General features: G+C 50.4%; 1 protein-coding gene across 9 annotated transcripts in view; it reads right to left on the reverse strand.

The window, feature by feature from the left end:
* fras1 (Fraser extracellular matrix complex subunit 1) overlaps nt 1-12232 on the reverse strand; it is a 379111-nt gene that overhangs the window by 297105 nt on the left and 69774 nt on the right. For 5 of the 9 annotated variants that reach the window (XM_028415291.1, XM_028415288.1, XM_028415289.1 and 2 more), the window contains exons 18-26: nt 11281-11421; nt 10483-10629; nt 5886-6041; nt 4665-4811; nt 4019-4165; nt 2684-2824; nt 2362-2502; nt 2135-2275; nt 109-400 (exon numbers count right to left, since the gene is read on the reverse strand). The exons of the other annotated variants lie outside the window; for them this stretch is intronic. In XM_028415291.1, coding sequence (XP_028271092.1) covers nt 109-400; nt 2135-2275; nt 2362-2502; nt 2684-2824; nt 4019-4165; nt 4665-4811; nt 5886-6041; nt 10483-10629; nt 11281-11421 — 1453 coding nt within the window. The remainder of the gene's footprint in view (nt 1-108; nt 401-2134; nt 2276-2361; nt 2503-2683; nt 2825-4018; nt 4166-4664; nt 4812-5885; nt 6042-10482; nt 10630-11280; nt 11422-12232) is intronic. 9 annotated transcript variants of the gene reach the window in all.

Genomic DNA, 12232 nt, shown 5'->3' on the forward strand with positions numbered 1-12232 from the left:
AGACCCTGTGAGTCTTTCCTCCCTTCAGGCCGATCACAACTGTGACGGTAAAACAGTTTAGACATTGTAGGTTTTTAGGTCGCTGTGATGCACGTTTCTTCTACTGACCGGGCTTGATCCTTCTGGTGCCTGAACCGGACCCTGCCCAGTCCCAGCTCCGCCCATGTGAAGGTGTCGTCCCTGCTGAGTTCTCGACCAGCTCTCGCTCCCTCCTCCTCCTCCTCCTCTCTGAACAGGACCAGCCGTCCGTTAGTCGGGCTCTGAACCAGCTGGAAGACGAGCTGCTCGGACTCACTGTCCGGGTCCTTCACCTGCAGCAGCGCAGGGAGCAGCTGGGCAAAACCATCCAGGGGAACCAGCAGGGACCGGTTGACCTGGAGAGCAGGGGGATGGACGTTCACTGAGGAGGAGGACAGAAAAACTCAGGTTAGAGGACGTATGAAAAATACACATAAAAACCCTGTAATCATTAAAGGGACTGAGAAAACCGAGGAGCACAGAGCAGACGACTGAAGCATGAGTATGAGACTCCAGCTGGCTGGGAGTGTGTGTGGGTGACAGGAGGTTGTGACATGAACATTAAAAAAAGAAAACAGTGTGTGGGTGAGACAGGAGTGAGACAGGAGTGAGGCGCCTCGGTCTGGTCGTGGCATTTCAGAAGTTTGAGCTAATTAACTTCTCAGAGATCCGCTCTTTTCACACACTGTAGTCTCTTTACCTCTCTGCTCTGCAGACGCCCAGACTTTGGGCTGTGTAATATTTTAAAACATGAAACATCAGCGGCTCCACTTTTCTTTTTGTTGGCTGGCAAAAAGAAAGAAAAGATAAAAAAGGAAGCAGCTTCTTTGCTGTTTGTTCTGATGAAGTCGTGGATTAAGTGACAACAAATGAAGCATTTATCACACCGAGTGATGATGACATGTTTCTCTATAAGAATTATGCTTTGTCACATTTCATGAACCACTGTCTGCTCTCAGCCTGCTCTCAGTCTGCTCTCAGCCTGCTCTCAGTCTGCTCTCAGCCTGCTCTCGGCCTGCTCGGCCCGGCCTGCTCTCGGCCTGCTCTCAGCCTGCTCTCAGTCTGCTCTCAGCCTGCTCTCAGTCTGCTCTCAGCCTGCTCTCAGTCTGCTCTCAGCCTGCTCTCAGTCTGCTCAGCCTGCTCTCGGCCTGCTCTCAGCCTGCTCTCGGCCTGCTCTCAGCCTGCTCTCAGCCTGCTCTCAGTCTGCTCTCAGCCTGCTCTCGGCCTGCTCAGCCTGCTCAGCCTGCTCTCGGCCTGCTCTCAGCCTGCTCTCAGCCTGCTCAGCCTGCTCTCAGCCTGCTCAGCCTGCTCTCAGCCTGCTCAGCCTGCTCTCGGCCTGCTCTCAGCCTGCTCTCAGCCTGCTCTCAGCCTGCTCTCAGCCTGCTCTCAGCCTGCTCTCAGCCTGCTCAGCCTGCTCTCGGCCTGCTCTCAGCCTGCAGGATGACACGCAGATAACAGAGAAACAACATGAGGGCGATGGCCAGCGCTGCACAGGTCCCTAAGGAAGACTACTGCCCCATGTCAGTGTGAGTGAGGAGGGAACGAGCTGCAACATCTGACTCTTCACCTGCAGGCTTCAGTCTGAAACCTGCTTTAAAAGTCCACTTGTGACATTTTAACCCTTTCCATCCCTAGCCACATGCAAGAAAATGCATTACATGCTAAACGACTGTTGGCACATTCTCCCCCAAAAAAATCCTCCACAAACAAATAATAAATGTCTAATCCTAATATTTGTAGTCTTGAATAAAGGGGAGAGGCAGGACGAGCAGTATTCTGTCATGATAACATGTTCACAGAAACACCTGCTCCTTCAAACACCCTGTTTGACAGAGATGTCACACAGAGATTATTTCTAAATATGGAATGTGTGTGACGGACAGGTCATTACCTAACCTGTCAGAAACGAGATACACAAAACTCTTCATCATGGTTAGACTGTGTCCTTGATACATAAGAGGCTCAGGATAATATTTGTGTTTCATTCTGTTTCAGGAGGATCTGCTGATGGTTTGGGTTCGCACGTGTTCTGTGCACACCTCATGTTGTTGGAGACTAAAGTGGCTGGAGACAGGTGGGCAACATGCACACTGAGTAACGGCTGAGTCACATGTACCATGGCAGGTCCTGGTCTTCTGGTTGGCGTAGTACCCATGTCCACAGCTGGGGGTGCAGTATCCCTCCATCAGGAAGGTCCGATCACGACAAACTCTGCAGAGTCCAACCCCGGCACACAGCACGCAGTCAGAGGAGCAGGCTGCGGGAGGAGAACAGGGCTTTTTAACAAAGCTGCTTCTTTCCTTGGGTTTTTGGCTGGAGTGAAAACGGCCTGTGAACCCGTACGTTTGCAGACGTTGGAGGAGGCGTCCATGAAGTGGTGTCTGCCACATTCCAGCACACACTGACCCTGCAGGACAGCGTAGGGAGGCTGGCACTCCTGGCACCGCCCAGGACCTCCACACTGCACACAGTGCTCGTCACAGCCTGGCAGAGAGACAGAACCCACACAGAGCGTCAGCATCAAAGCAGAGTGAAGTCAGGGCCTCAGCGGCAGAGTCTCAGGAGTTCTCTGATAAAACCGCCTGTAAAGGACGTTTAGCTGCAGCTACAGCAGCCCCCGCTGTGTGGGATGTGGGTCAGCTTATCTGCGTCTTGTTGGACTGACCGAGGCATCTGTCTCCGTCCTGATAGGAGCCGAGGGAGCAGCCCTGCGTGCACACTCCGTCCTGCAGCACGTAGCCCTCCATGCACTGCAGGCAGTCGGATCGCAGAGGGCCTTTACAGGCATTACAGCTCCAGTCACACTCTGGGAGCAGGAGAGAGAGGAGAGGCAGAGACAGACACAGGCATTAATACACTCCGCACATCTGTTGTGTTTGTGCTGCGCTCCATTAACACTGACATGAAATTAAACACAACCAGGACAGAGAATCACTCTGTGTGAGTGCAGGTCGGCCTCAGGACACCGTGCAGAGGACACAGGTCTGATGCAGCCCTCAGCAGCCAGCTCGCTCCTGCCTACAGAAATGTCAGGCTAATCCATACAGGAGAGGAGGAGGAGAACCTTCAGACCTGAAAGTCTCCAGGAGAAGAAGTTCTTCAGCTTTGTACGTGTGAGACTAGAACCCAGAGTGAAATAAAAACTTCCCCACAAACTGAAACTGTTCAAAGAAACGCTTCAGGGTTCATCTGGGATTCTGTCAGGACACTTCTACAAAGTTCCTCTGTGGCTGTGAGACCAGCAGCTCCCAGAGGTCGTGCAGAGCTCCGCTCAGTCTTCAGAGCGGCTTTCTCTGAACGGTCTGGGTTCATGCCGGGTTCACTGGATTAACCAGGTAGCTGCTCGCTGGGGGGGGTAAACACAGCGTCTCTGTGGGAGTCACGGAGGAAATCACACTGTTTATCTAGCCATTAGCATTTAGCTTAGCTGCTAATCCTGTAACCAATAAAGGGAAGTGGTGGATCTACCATAGGGACCGGTTCCTTTGGACCTGTGATTCCTCATTACACTGAGACAAATCAGCGATAAAGGGAGTCTGCAGGGCGACTTTTGAGGAGTGAAAGCTGATGTCTGTCAAACGCCAGCAGGGCGGCAGAGCTGAGCTGTTTACATTCTGAGCTTAGATGCTTTTTTAAACCGGTTTCAGAGAAACAAACTGAACCTGAGAGGAAGAGGTGTGCGCTGATCAGTGGGTCATTAATCCATGAAGAGTGAGGTCGGGATGAGGCTCATCCATCACCCTCTTCATGCGCAGGATGATGTAATATTGAGTTCAATGCATACACAGTGTTTATGAATTTGCATATCTGGTCCCACAGTTAATCACTTGATTGATGAAGTCCATAAATTCCACACAGCACACTGCACTACATGCAATATGGATGCAGAGCGGTTTATGAAGATCATAACGGGCGCTGCACACATCCTCATTATTAGCCCAGTGTTTCTCCCCCGCTGCAGTTTTAGGTGTGTTAGGTCGTCATGGTAACGGCGGCGTACCTCTGCAGGCGCGGGTTGTGGTGTTGAGGTAGTACTGATGAGCGCAGCTGTCATACTGGCACTCTCCGAACAGCAGCACCTTGGCCGGGTCACGGCAGGACGTGCAGACGGCGGCCGCGTCGCACGTCAGGCACTGGCTGTCACAGGCTGCGGAGACGAAAAGGACCAGCAGATATGACATCACACACAAGCAGTGACTGTCTGAGAACACACAAACACACATTTTACTCTCGCTCCTGCCTCGCCCTTCTCATCACACTGTGTCTGTGCACTTCCAGCCCCTTTAACCCCTTGTTTGCCTTGTATTGAACTTCTTTAAAGTAACCTGCTGTAGCCTGTTTCTGAACCGCAGTGTCTGATCTCTGCCCGAGCTTCAGAGGCTGGAGCAGCCTTGGCAGAGGAACACAGTCGGAGCGCTTCACTGTGACAGTTGGCTGCATTATTTTAAATCTCAGGCAGCCTGACGTTCAGTGTTTTCAAGGTGACATGAGGCAGCTTACAACACAGCACAACACAGAGTACTGAGCAAGAAATCCAGGCAACAGGAGACCATGACATGACCATGACGTTCCACTAATTATAACCACATCAAGACCAGGACGTTTTAAAACGTCCTGCAGTACAGATGGTCATCACTCAGACTTACCCTGACAGACTCTATGGCCGTTGTCATAGTAACCGAGGGGACATCTGGGAGCACAAAAACCAGAGGGCAAGAGAAAGCTGTTGGGGGGGCAGGAGGTGCAGGAGAGAGGTCCTGACCCGCTGCAGGTCTCACATGAAGGGTGGCATCCTGGGAAACAAGGAGCGCCGAGTTCAGTTTTAATTCAACAGTGAAGTGAAACTTAAAGCAGAGAAACAAAACCATGAGCGGAAATATGAGGCTAAAATATTTAAATACATCCAGAGAAATGTACACGGGTTCATCAGCCTCCTCGACTCAATAATGAAATCCCTGATTTAAGGAAGCACAGATCCATATGTATGAGCCTCAGTCATCAGGCAGGGACCTGCACACTGATCATGAGCTCAGAAACAACACCAGGAAGAGAAACTGTGACGCCTGAAAATACATAAAAGCATTAAGTATAGAACCTTCTGTCTGCATCCAGTGGAAGAGTGTTTGGGTTTATGAGCATCCACACTGTCTGTGTGTGTGTGTGTCTGTGTGTGTGTGTGTGTCTGTGTGTGTGTGTGTGTCTGTGTGTGTGCTCAGCTAAATGAGACTCCTGAGGCTTGTGTCTCAGCCTGAAGCTTCCTGTTCTCACTCTGCATTTAAATCTGAGTTTACTGCTCAGCTGCTGAACCACAGGAGGAGGGAGGTGAGGATGAGGATGATGATGAAGAGGTGACCATATGATAAAGCTAACGAGACAGAGGAGGATGAGGAAGAGAAGGCATGTTAAATATGAAGGAGTTTAGGTAGCCTGTGGATCAGTGGCTGGTTAGGAGGAGGACTGACAGACTACATTCAGGATGAGGAGGACAATGGAGGCTGAACAGGTGATGAAGGTGATGAAGGTGATATTCTGGGCTAGATAATCTAAAGGAAGCTCTCAGTCAGTCTGAAGCCTTGTTGGTCCTCTGACCTCTGCAGAGGCTCCAAACACTCAGCTCAGAGGACACACGAGGATTTGGAGGCATCACAAACAACACGTGATGTTAGTGATGTATTTTTAGAGCCGGCTCTGAACATTCACTCTGCGCTCTGTGTTTCCGGCTTGTTGTTGACGTCAGGTCATCAGAGGTCAGATTAGAGACGGGCAACAAACGGCGGAGCTTTAAAGGACTAATCATGTTTTGTACTCAGCGACAGCTCCGACCTCTGACCTCCTTTTCTGTACAAAGCAGAGCGGAGCAGACTTACCGATGCAGGCGCCGTGCCAGCCGAAGTGTCCCTGAGGACAGCGGTGGACGCAGTGGTCGCCCAGCAGCCACGTCCTCGGCACGCCGCACCACAGGCAGACGCTGCCGACGCCTGTCCGCAGGTCCGCCGTGCAGCGCTGGCAGTCTGAGCTGCACGCTGCAGGAGTGACACACACGTGTTACACAGATAAACATCACACACTGCTCTGACATGCTAACAAACAATGAGTGCAAACAACAAGACAAACATGTGAAGTCGAATCAGCTCAAAATGAAAGAAGTCAAACCGAAGCTCCTGTTAAAAATACAAATCTGCAGTTCTTCCAGTGTCCACTTGAGGCAGACCTCCAGGTATCACCTTGTTCATGATGAGGACAGCTTTCATTCAGACTGTCAGATAAATAACGACTTCCTGCTGCCCACAGACCCACAGACCTGCACCTCACCCCCGTGAAAAGGAACACCTCCTGGTGTTCCCACCGATGGTATCTGGCTGATAACCATCGACAGGGGAAAACACAACACCCGGGCCTGAAGGGGGCGAGACTCAGACAGGTGGGGGGGGGCATTAAAGAGAGACAGGAAGCAGAGAGGCGCTCAAACATTCAGTACAACAAAGATCTGCAGCAAGTCTGATGAAGTATGAGGATGAAGATGAGGAAGAGGAGGCCTGGCAAACAGCAGAAATAATGAAGGAGACCCAGGACTGGAGCAGAGTTGGAGGAGGAAAAGTTGGTGCTCTGCCTGCAGCCATGTTTTTATTTAGCTTCCTGTTTCCATGGAGTCTTTCTTTATGTTCTATAACAATACAGAGCAGGTTTATAATAGATGACACTGGAGTCAGCCCGGAGCAGAGAGGGGAGCAGTTTACTCTCAGAGTTTCAGGAACATGAGTGGAGATGCTGCTTAGAGTTTATCACAGGCTGGCGGTGCATCACCAGCTGGACGTTTATGTCCCTGTCAGAGTTCACAGCACACTGGTGTAGCTGTTAGGGACGCCCCCATCAGGTTATTCTGAGTCTGAGTCGATTTTGAGTATCTGCCGAGTCCTGATCCAGTACTTGCTGCCACGGGCACAATGCTTCAAACTGCCCGAAACGCAGACTATAAATACTTCATCCATCGGAGTCTTGAACCCAGGACCTCTCCCACCCAAAGAAACAATCAGACCCCTTAGACAGTGCACCAGAGAGTCACTGATAGCCCGAATACAGATGTATCCAAGTCCTGATCGGAGTCCGGTCACGTGGTCGGATCTGGACATCCCTAGCAGTTATGTTACATTATCAGTGTGAGGCGGTGCAGACAGGTCTGTTCTGTACGCTTCATGTAACTCTGCAGGTCAGGTCAGGTCTGATATCTCAGGACTCACCTTAAACCAGTCCACATCTGTGATCGGTTGATGTACTGAACAATAACAGACACACAACAGACAGAGTGAAGCACTGAGGAGGTGCTCAGCTACCAGCTGCTCATGGGACTGCTTTCTGTGAGACCTCACCTGCTTCCAGTGTGCATGGATGAGTGGAGACACACACTGTTTTTATCTTTGCTGTTGGAGGCAGTGCGCTGAGAGCGCGCAGTGAAAACCTCTCTCTTCATGTTTCTGACTTTATTCCTGCCTCCTCCTCCTCTGACAGGGAGAGAGCTCCAATCATCTGCTCAGGTGAGTCACACTCTGCTTCTGAAGCAGGTCCAACATCATCAGCTCACAACAACAACAACACACAGCGATCCTCCCGCCAGCTCCGAGCGGCCGATCCGGCTCTGCGCGCTGAACAAGTGGCTCCACAGTGCAGATAAGGCAGGTGTCTGACTGACTGCAGAGACTCAACATGAATGTAAAACCAAAGTGGTATTGATCTGTGTCTGCAGAGTCCCTCTTTATGGAACAGTTCGCATTCCTGAAGCAGATAAAAAACTATGCTGGATGAAGGTGTCACACACAGACTCTGTGAGCTGGATCTACTACACCGCACTTCCTGCTCCTGCAAGCCACAGAACAGGAGTGTTTTTAATCAGAGCCTTCAAAGTGAAACGGAGCAAGTCCCTGTCAGAAAACCAGCGGGCCGTCACCTTCAGATGCACAGGGAAGAGACAGAGACTCTGTGTGGTCCTGACTTCAACCTGTCCAGACACGTCGACCCAGACACGCAGCTGTTAATGAAGTTCCACAAAAAAGTTCCACTGTTCCTGCCGAGCTCTGGATCACAGCACACACACAGGAGAAGAGTTCTGCTCACGTCACGTGAGCAATAATCTCACTGAAGATACAAACAAACTGCAGCACAAACCGGCTTTAATCAGCTCCAGTCGTCAGTGTCACTGAGTCCTCACTGAAAGAGCCATGAAAGCTTTGTGATCATGGGGAGAGAACGATCGGCCGTCTTATTAAATGAATGAGACTCTCTGCTGTGTTTGTGTTTTTAAGTGCTGCACAGACTCATCAAGTCACGTCTTCAGCTCCCAGAACCGTGACTAAAACAGAGTCCCTGCATGTTCCAGCCTCCTGTCAGCACACAGGACGGCGGCCATGTTTGTCACCTGACCTCTGTGCTCTGTGCACGGAGTGGGATCGGCCATCAGCTGTGCGTCATGCTGGGATCCTCTCACACGTGTGTCTGCTACAGGCCTCATTATGAAGACCTGGTGTCTGTGCTGTGATTCAGCAGCTGGACGCTCGGCTCTAACTGAGTTTTACTATGAGGAAATGTGACACGTTTATTTCTGGCCAACGCTTTGTCTCACAAATGAGCAGTGGGACTGTCAGAGAAGCTGGATGATGTAGCTCTAAGTGACACCAACACCTCAGTGTGACAAACATTACCATGGAGGTGGAGGGTCTGCTTCTAGGGCTAATCAGTTACACATTCTCCGAAGATGTTGAATCAAAAACTGAACCATCTTATGGAGAGTTCAGGTCAGGCTTTTGTTTCTAAGTCTCTCTCTTCTGAAGAACATGCTGACGAGCAGAGACCGGAGCTCTGAACAGTCCTGGACTCCCTCCACTCGCAGCTCACAGCTTCAAGACGTCACAGCTGTGCTGGAGCTCAACAACATACAGGCTTAAAATAGAGCTGCACAACAGATCACAACACCGCTGTATCACCATAGAAACACAGCACACTGCTGCTGACTCTACAGGCACGCCATCACTTCTGGGTTTTCTGTATTATCAATAGAAAATATCAAAATCATGGAAACGCCTGAAGCTGCTTTACACACATCTACATGCTGGAGACCAACCACAGTTATTCCATGAGTAATCACCAACATTAAACAAGACAGACGTTAAACTGTGTCCTCAGTGAGTGTGGGTGGCTCCAACTTCCTGAAGAGAGACAGGAAGACACAGACATGAGGACGAGGCGGACCATCTCTGATGGAGAGAGAGGAAGCACCATCGCCTTCACAGCCATGATACCACTGGCTGGGTGGAGGTAATCTGAGGGGTGTGTGTCTGTGTGTCTGTGTGTGTGTCTCTCTGTGTGTGTATGTCCGTGTGTGTGTGTGGCAAAAAAGAAGAGGAAAATAAAGCAAAATTAAATCTGTAAGAAAACTACAGTTCAGGAGGGGGCTTTGTGTGTGTGTGTATCTGTGTGTGTCCTGTGTGTGTATCTGTGTGCAGAAATGATGACACCAGTGTTTCTGTGGCCCATACGTGCCACCAGCCATCTTTGGTTAAGTACTGTTTGGCTGAGCTTGACCCACTTGTGATCACGTTGTGTGTTTAACCATGTTTATCTGCTCCACTATGAGACCCACAAAATCCACTGTGAGACCCAGTGGAGTGTGTCTGCTGATATCTGTGTGTGTGTGTGTGTGTGTGTGTGTGTGAAAGTCTGCTTGTGTCATCACAAACAGTCATTAAAAGTGCCCCCCCCCTCTCTGCACCATGCTTCCCTCACTGTAACATGTCTGCGTCTGATCCTCACTCATTTCATTATGCAGCAAGATGGAAGAGGACAGCAGGAGCTACACACACACAGACACAGACACACACAGACACACACAGACACACACGGACATGATGGCTGTCAGGCTGGGGTTTAAACATTTAATTCGTGTCACTGTTTTGATTAGTTTGGTGTTGGACTGTAAACACTACATTACCCATGAGCCTCAGCTGCCTGCTGAATTTACTCATATTTATTTGCAGGCAGCAGATTGGACACCTGGAGCTCCTTGATTTGTATTTTAAAGTCCATGAACCTGGCCTGTGGTCAGGATCGGAGTAAACAGGGTTACACATCCTAACCTAACAATGAATGAAAATCCCTTTAGAACAGATAACACACGGAGCCTCCAGCTAGTCTTTCTCTTTGAACAGAGAAATGATGTGAGTCCCATGTTTCAGTGAAGACACGAGCAAACAGGGCGCGCAGAGTGAGGCAGAGATTGAAACGTATCAATCTAACATCTGTTCTTCAGAAATGGTTGGCATGTGTGGTGAATAATAAATGTTTGTGGAGCAGCTCAGCGGGTGGAGCGCAGCAGCATCTCTGCCAGGGTGACCTGTTCCCCGCGGGGGCCAGTCAGGCAAAAAACCACAAGTGCATGGAAGCTTTACAAACACACAGACACACAGTCTGACTCACCGAGGCACTCTCCAGTGCCGGCGTTCAGGAAGGTTCCCTCCTGGCAGCTCGTCCTGCAGTAGCCGCTCTGCAGCGAGGCCAGCGGGGGGCAGGCGGTGCAGTCGGCCTGAGAGGGGCCGGAGCAGGTCTGACAGGACGGATGGCAAGCTGAGGGAAGAAACATCGGTCACCTACAGGTCATCAGCATGAAATAACAGGAGGAGGAGGAGGGGTCACAGGGAGCAGGTGGAGAAAGGAGCTGCTGGATATGGATGGTGGCTGCTGTCTGAATGAAGCCCTTAATGTAAAGGTGTCAGAACCATGTGTGAGGAGGCTTTAACCCAGCGCTCAGTGCTGTGCTGATCTCATAAGAAGCAGTTTTATCACACAGTTATTCAATGAAACACCTTTAAAGAACTTTAGAATCCAGCCCTGAGGGAGCAGACAGAGATTTAAACCTGGTACCAGACGTGGAGATGTTTTTGTTTTCGTCAGATAAATAATAGAACTCATCCTGCTGAAGACGACCTGCTGACCGAGCCGCTCCACAGACACAGGACGGGTCGCCCTGCCTCGAATGAGGTCAGTGACAGTGCACCCAGAGGAGGTGATGAGTGGGCGATTAGAGGAAATGGATTTTTATTAAGGAGGTGGGGGTCAATTACCTGCTGTGATTCTGAGGATCACAGCCACACAGCCCCACTGAGTGCGTGCAGATCTCACACAGGATTCTGGACCTGGAACCTTTCTGGACACTCGGTCCAGTCCTCACTGCTTTAAAGGCTGTTTCACAGTGATCATGTGAGTGTGTGCTCTCACCTTGGCACTGGTCGTCCTGGATAAAGAAGCCTTGTGGGCAGGCAGGGACACAGCGGCCCTCGTGCAGGCTGGATGGGGAGGGGCAGGCTGTGCAGTTGTCTGCAGACGGCCCAGTGCAGTGCCAGCAGGAGGGATGACACTCTGAAAGGACACACAGGAAGCAGGTTACAGTTTCACCACAAACCAAAAATAAAAAGCCATGAAGGCCAGAAGGAGCTGGCCCTCGGGCCGTGCCTCCTCTCCCGCTGCACCAGTCACAGCCTGTGCACCTTTACCAGCAGCGTCTGAACTGGAGCCAGCTCCGTCGTCCTGCTGCCGCTCGGCTGGGTCCTGTTCCCGCTCTGTGCTGGCACTTTTGGAATCTGATTCTCAAGAACGTCAAGTCAGCTCTGCCAGTAAAAGAAATGCAACGCTCAGCTACGCTTCGACGCCCCAGACGGTGCCAGCGCAGAGCCCGATCCAGGGGGACACACGCCAGCCCGAGGCTTCAGAACCGCCTCATTTTAAGACCTCAGATAATCAAACACAAGCTCATTCAAGGACAGGGTAACTCAGTAACTCTGAGGTTCTGCACACCCTCTCAGAACAAGGCTGTAGTTTGTCAGTTTAGTTATATTATATCCTTGTAGCTCTCTTATGTGTTAAGATAAGATAAGATAAGATAAGATAAGATAAGATAAAACTTTATTAATCCCGAAGGAAATTCTTGTGCCAGAGGTATCAAGTTACATTAAATGCAGTTAAGTACAGTATAAGAGTATAAGTGTCACTATAATCCAAAATCAGAGTACAGTACGCAGTATGAGCACAATATATGATACATGGATACAATATGGAGATGTAAGGTGCTAAGTAAGCATAATATAGACAAGTGGAGGGAATGACAGTGATGCCTGACATGATCATCCAGCTCCTCTCCTACAGAAAGGGGAGGAGTTATACAGTCTGATGG

This window comes from Parambassis ranga, chromosome 9, assembly GCF_900634625.1.
Source record: "Parambassis ranga chromosome 9, fParRan2.1, whole genome shotgun sequence".
NCBI lineage: Eukaryota > Metazoa > Chordata > Actinopteri > Ambassidae > Parambassis > Parambassis ranga.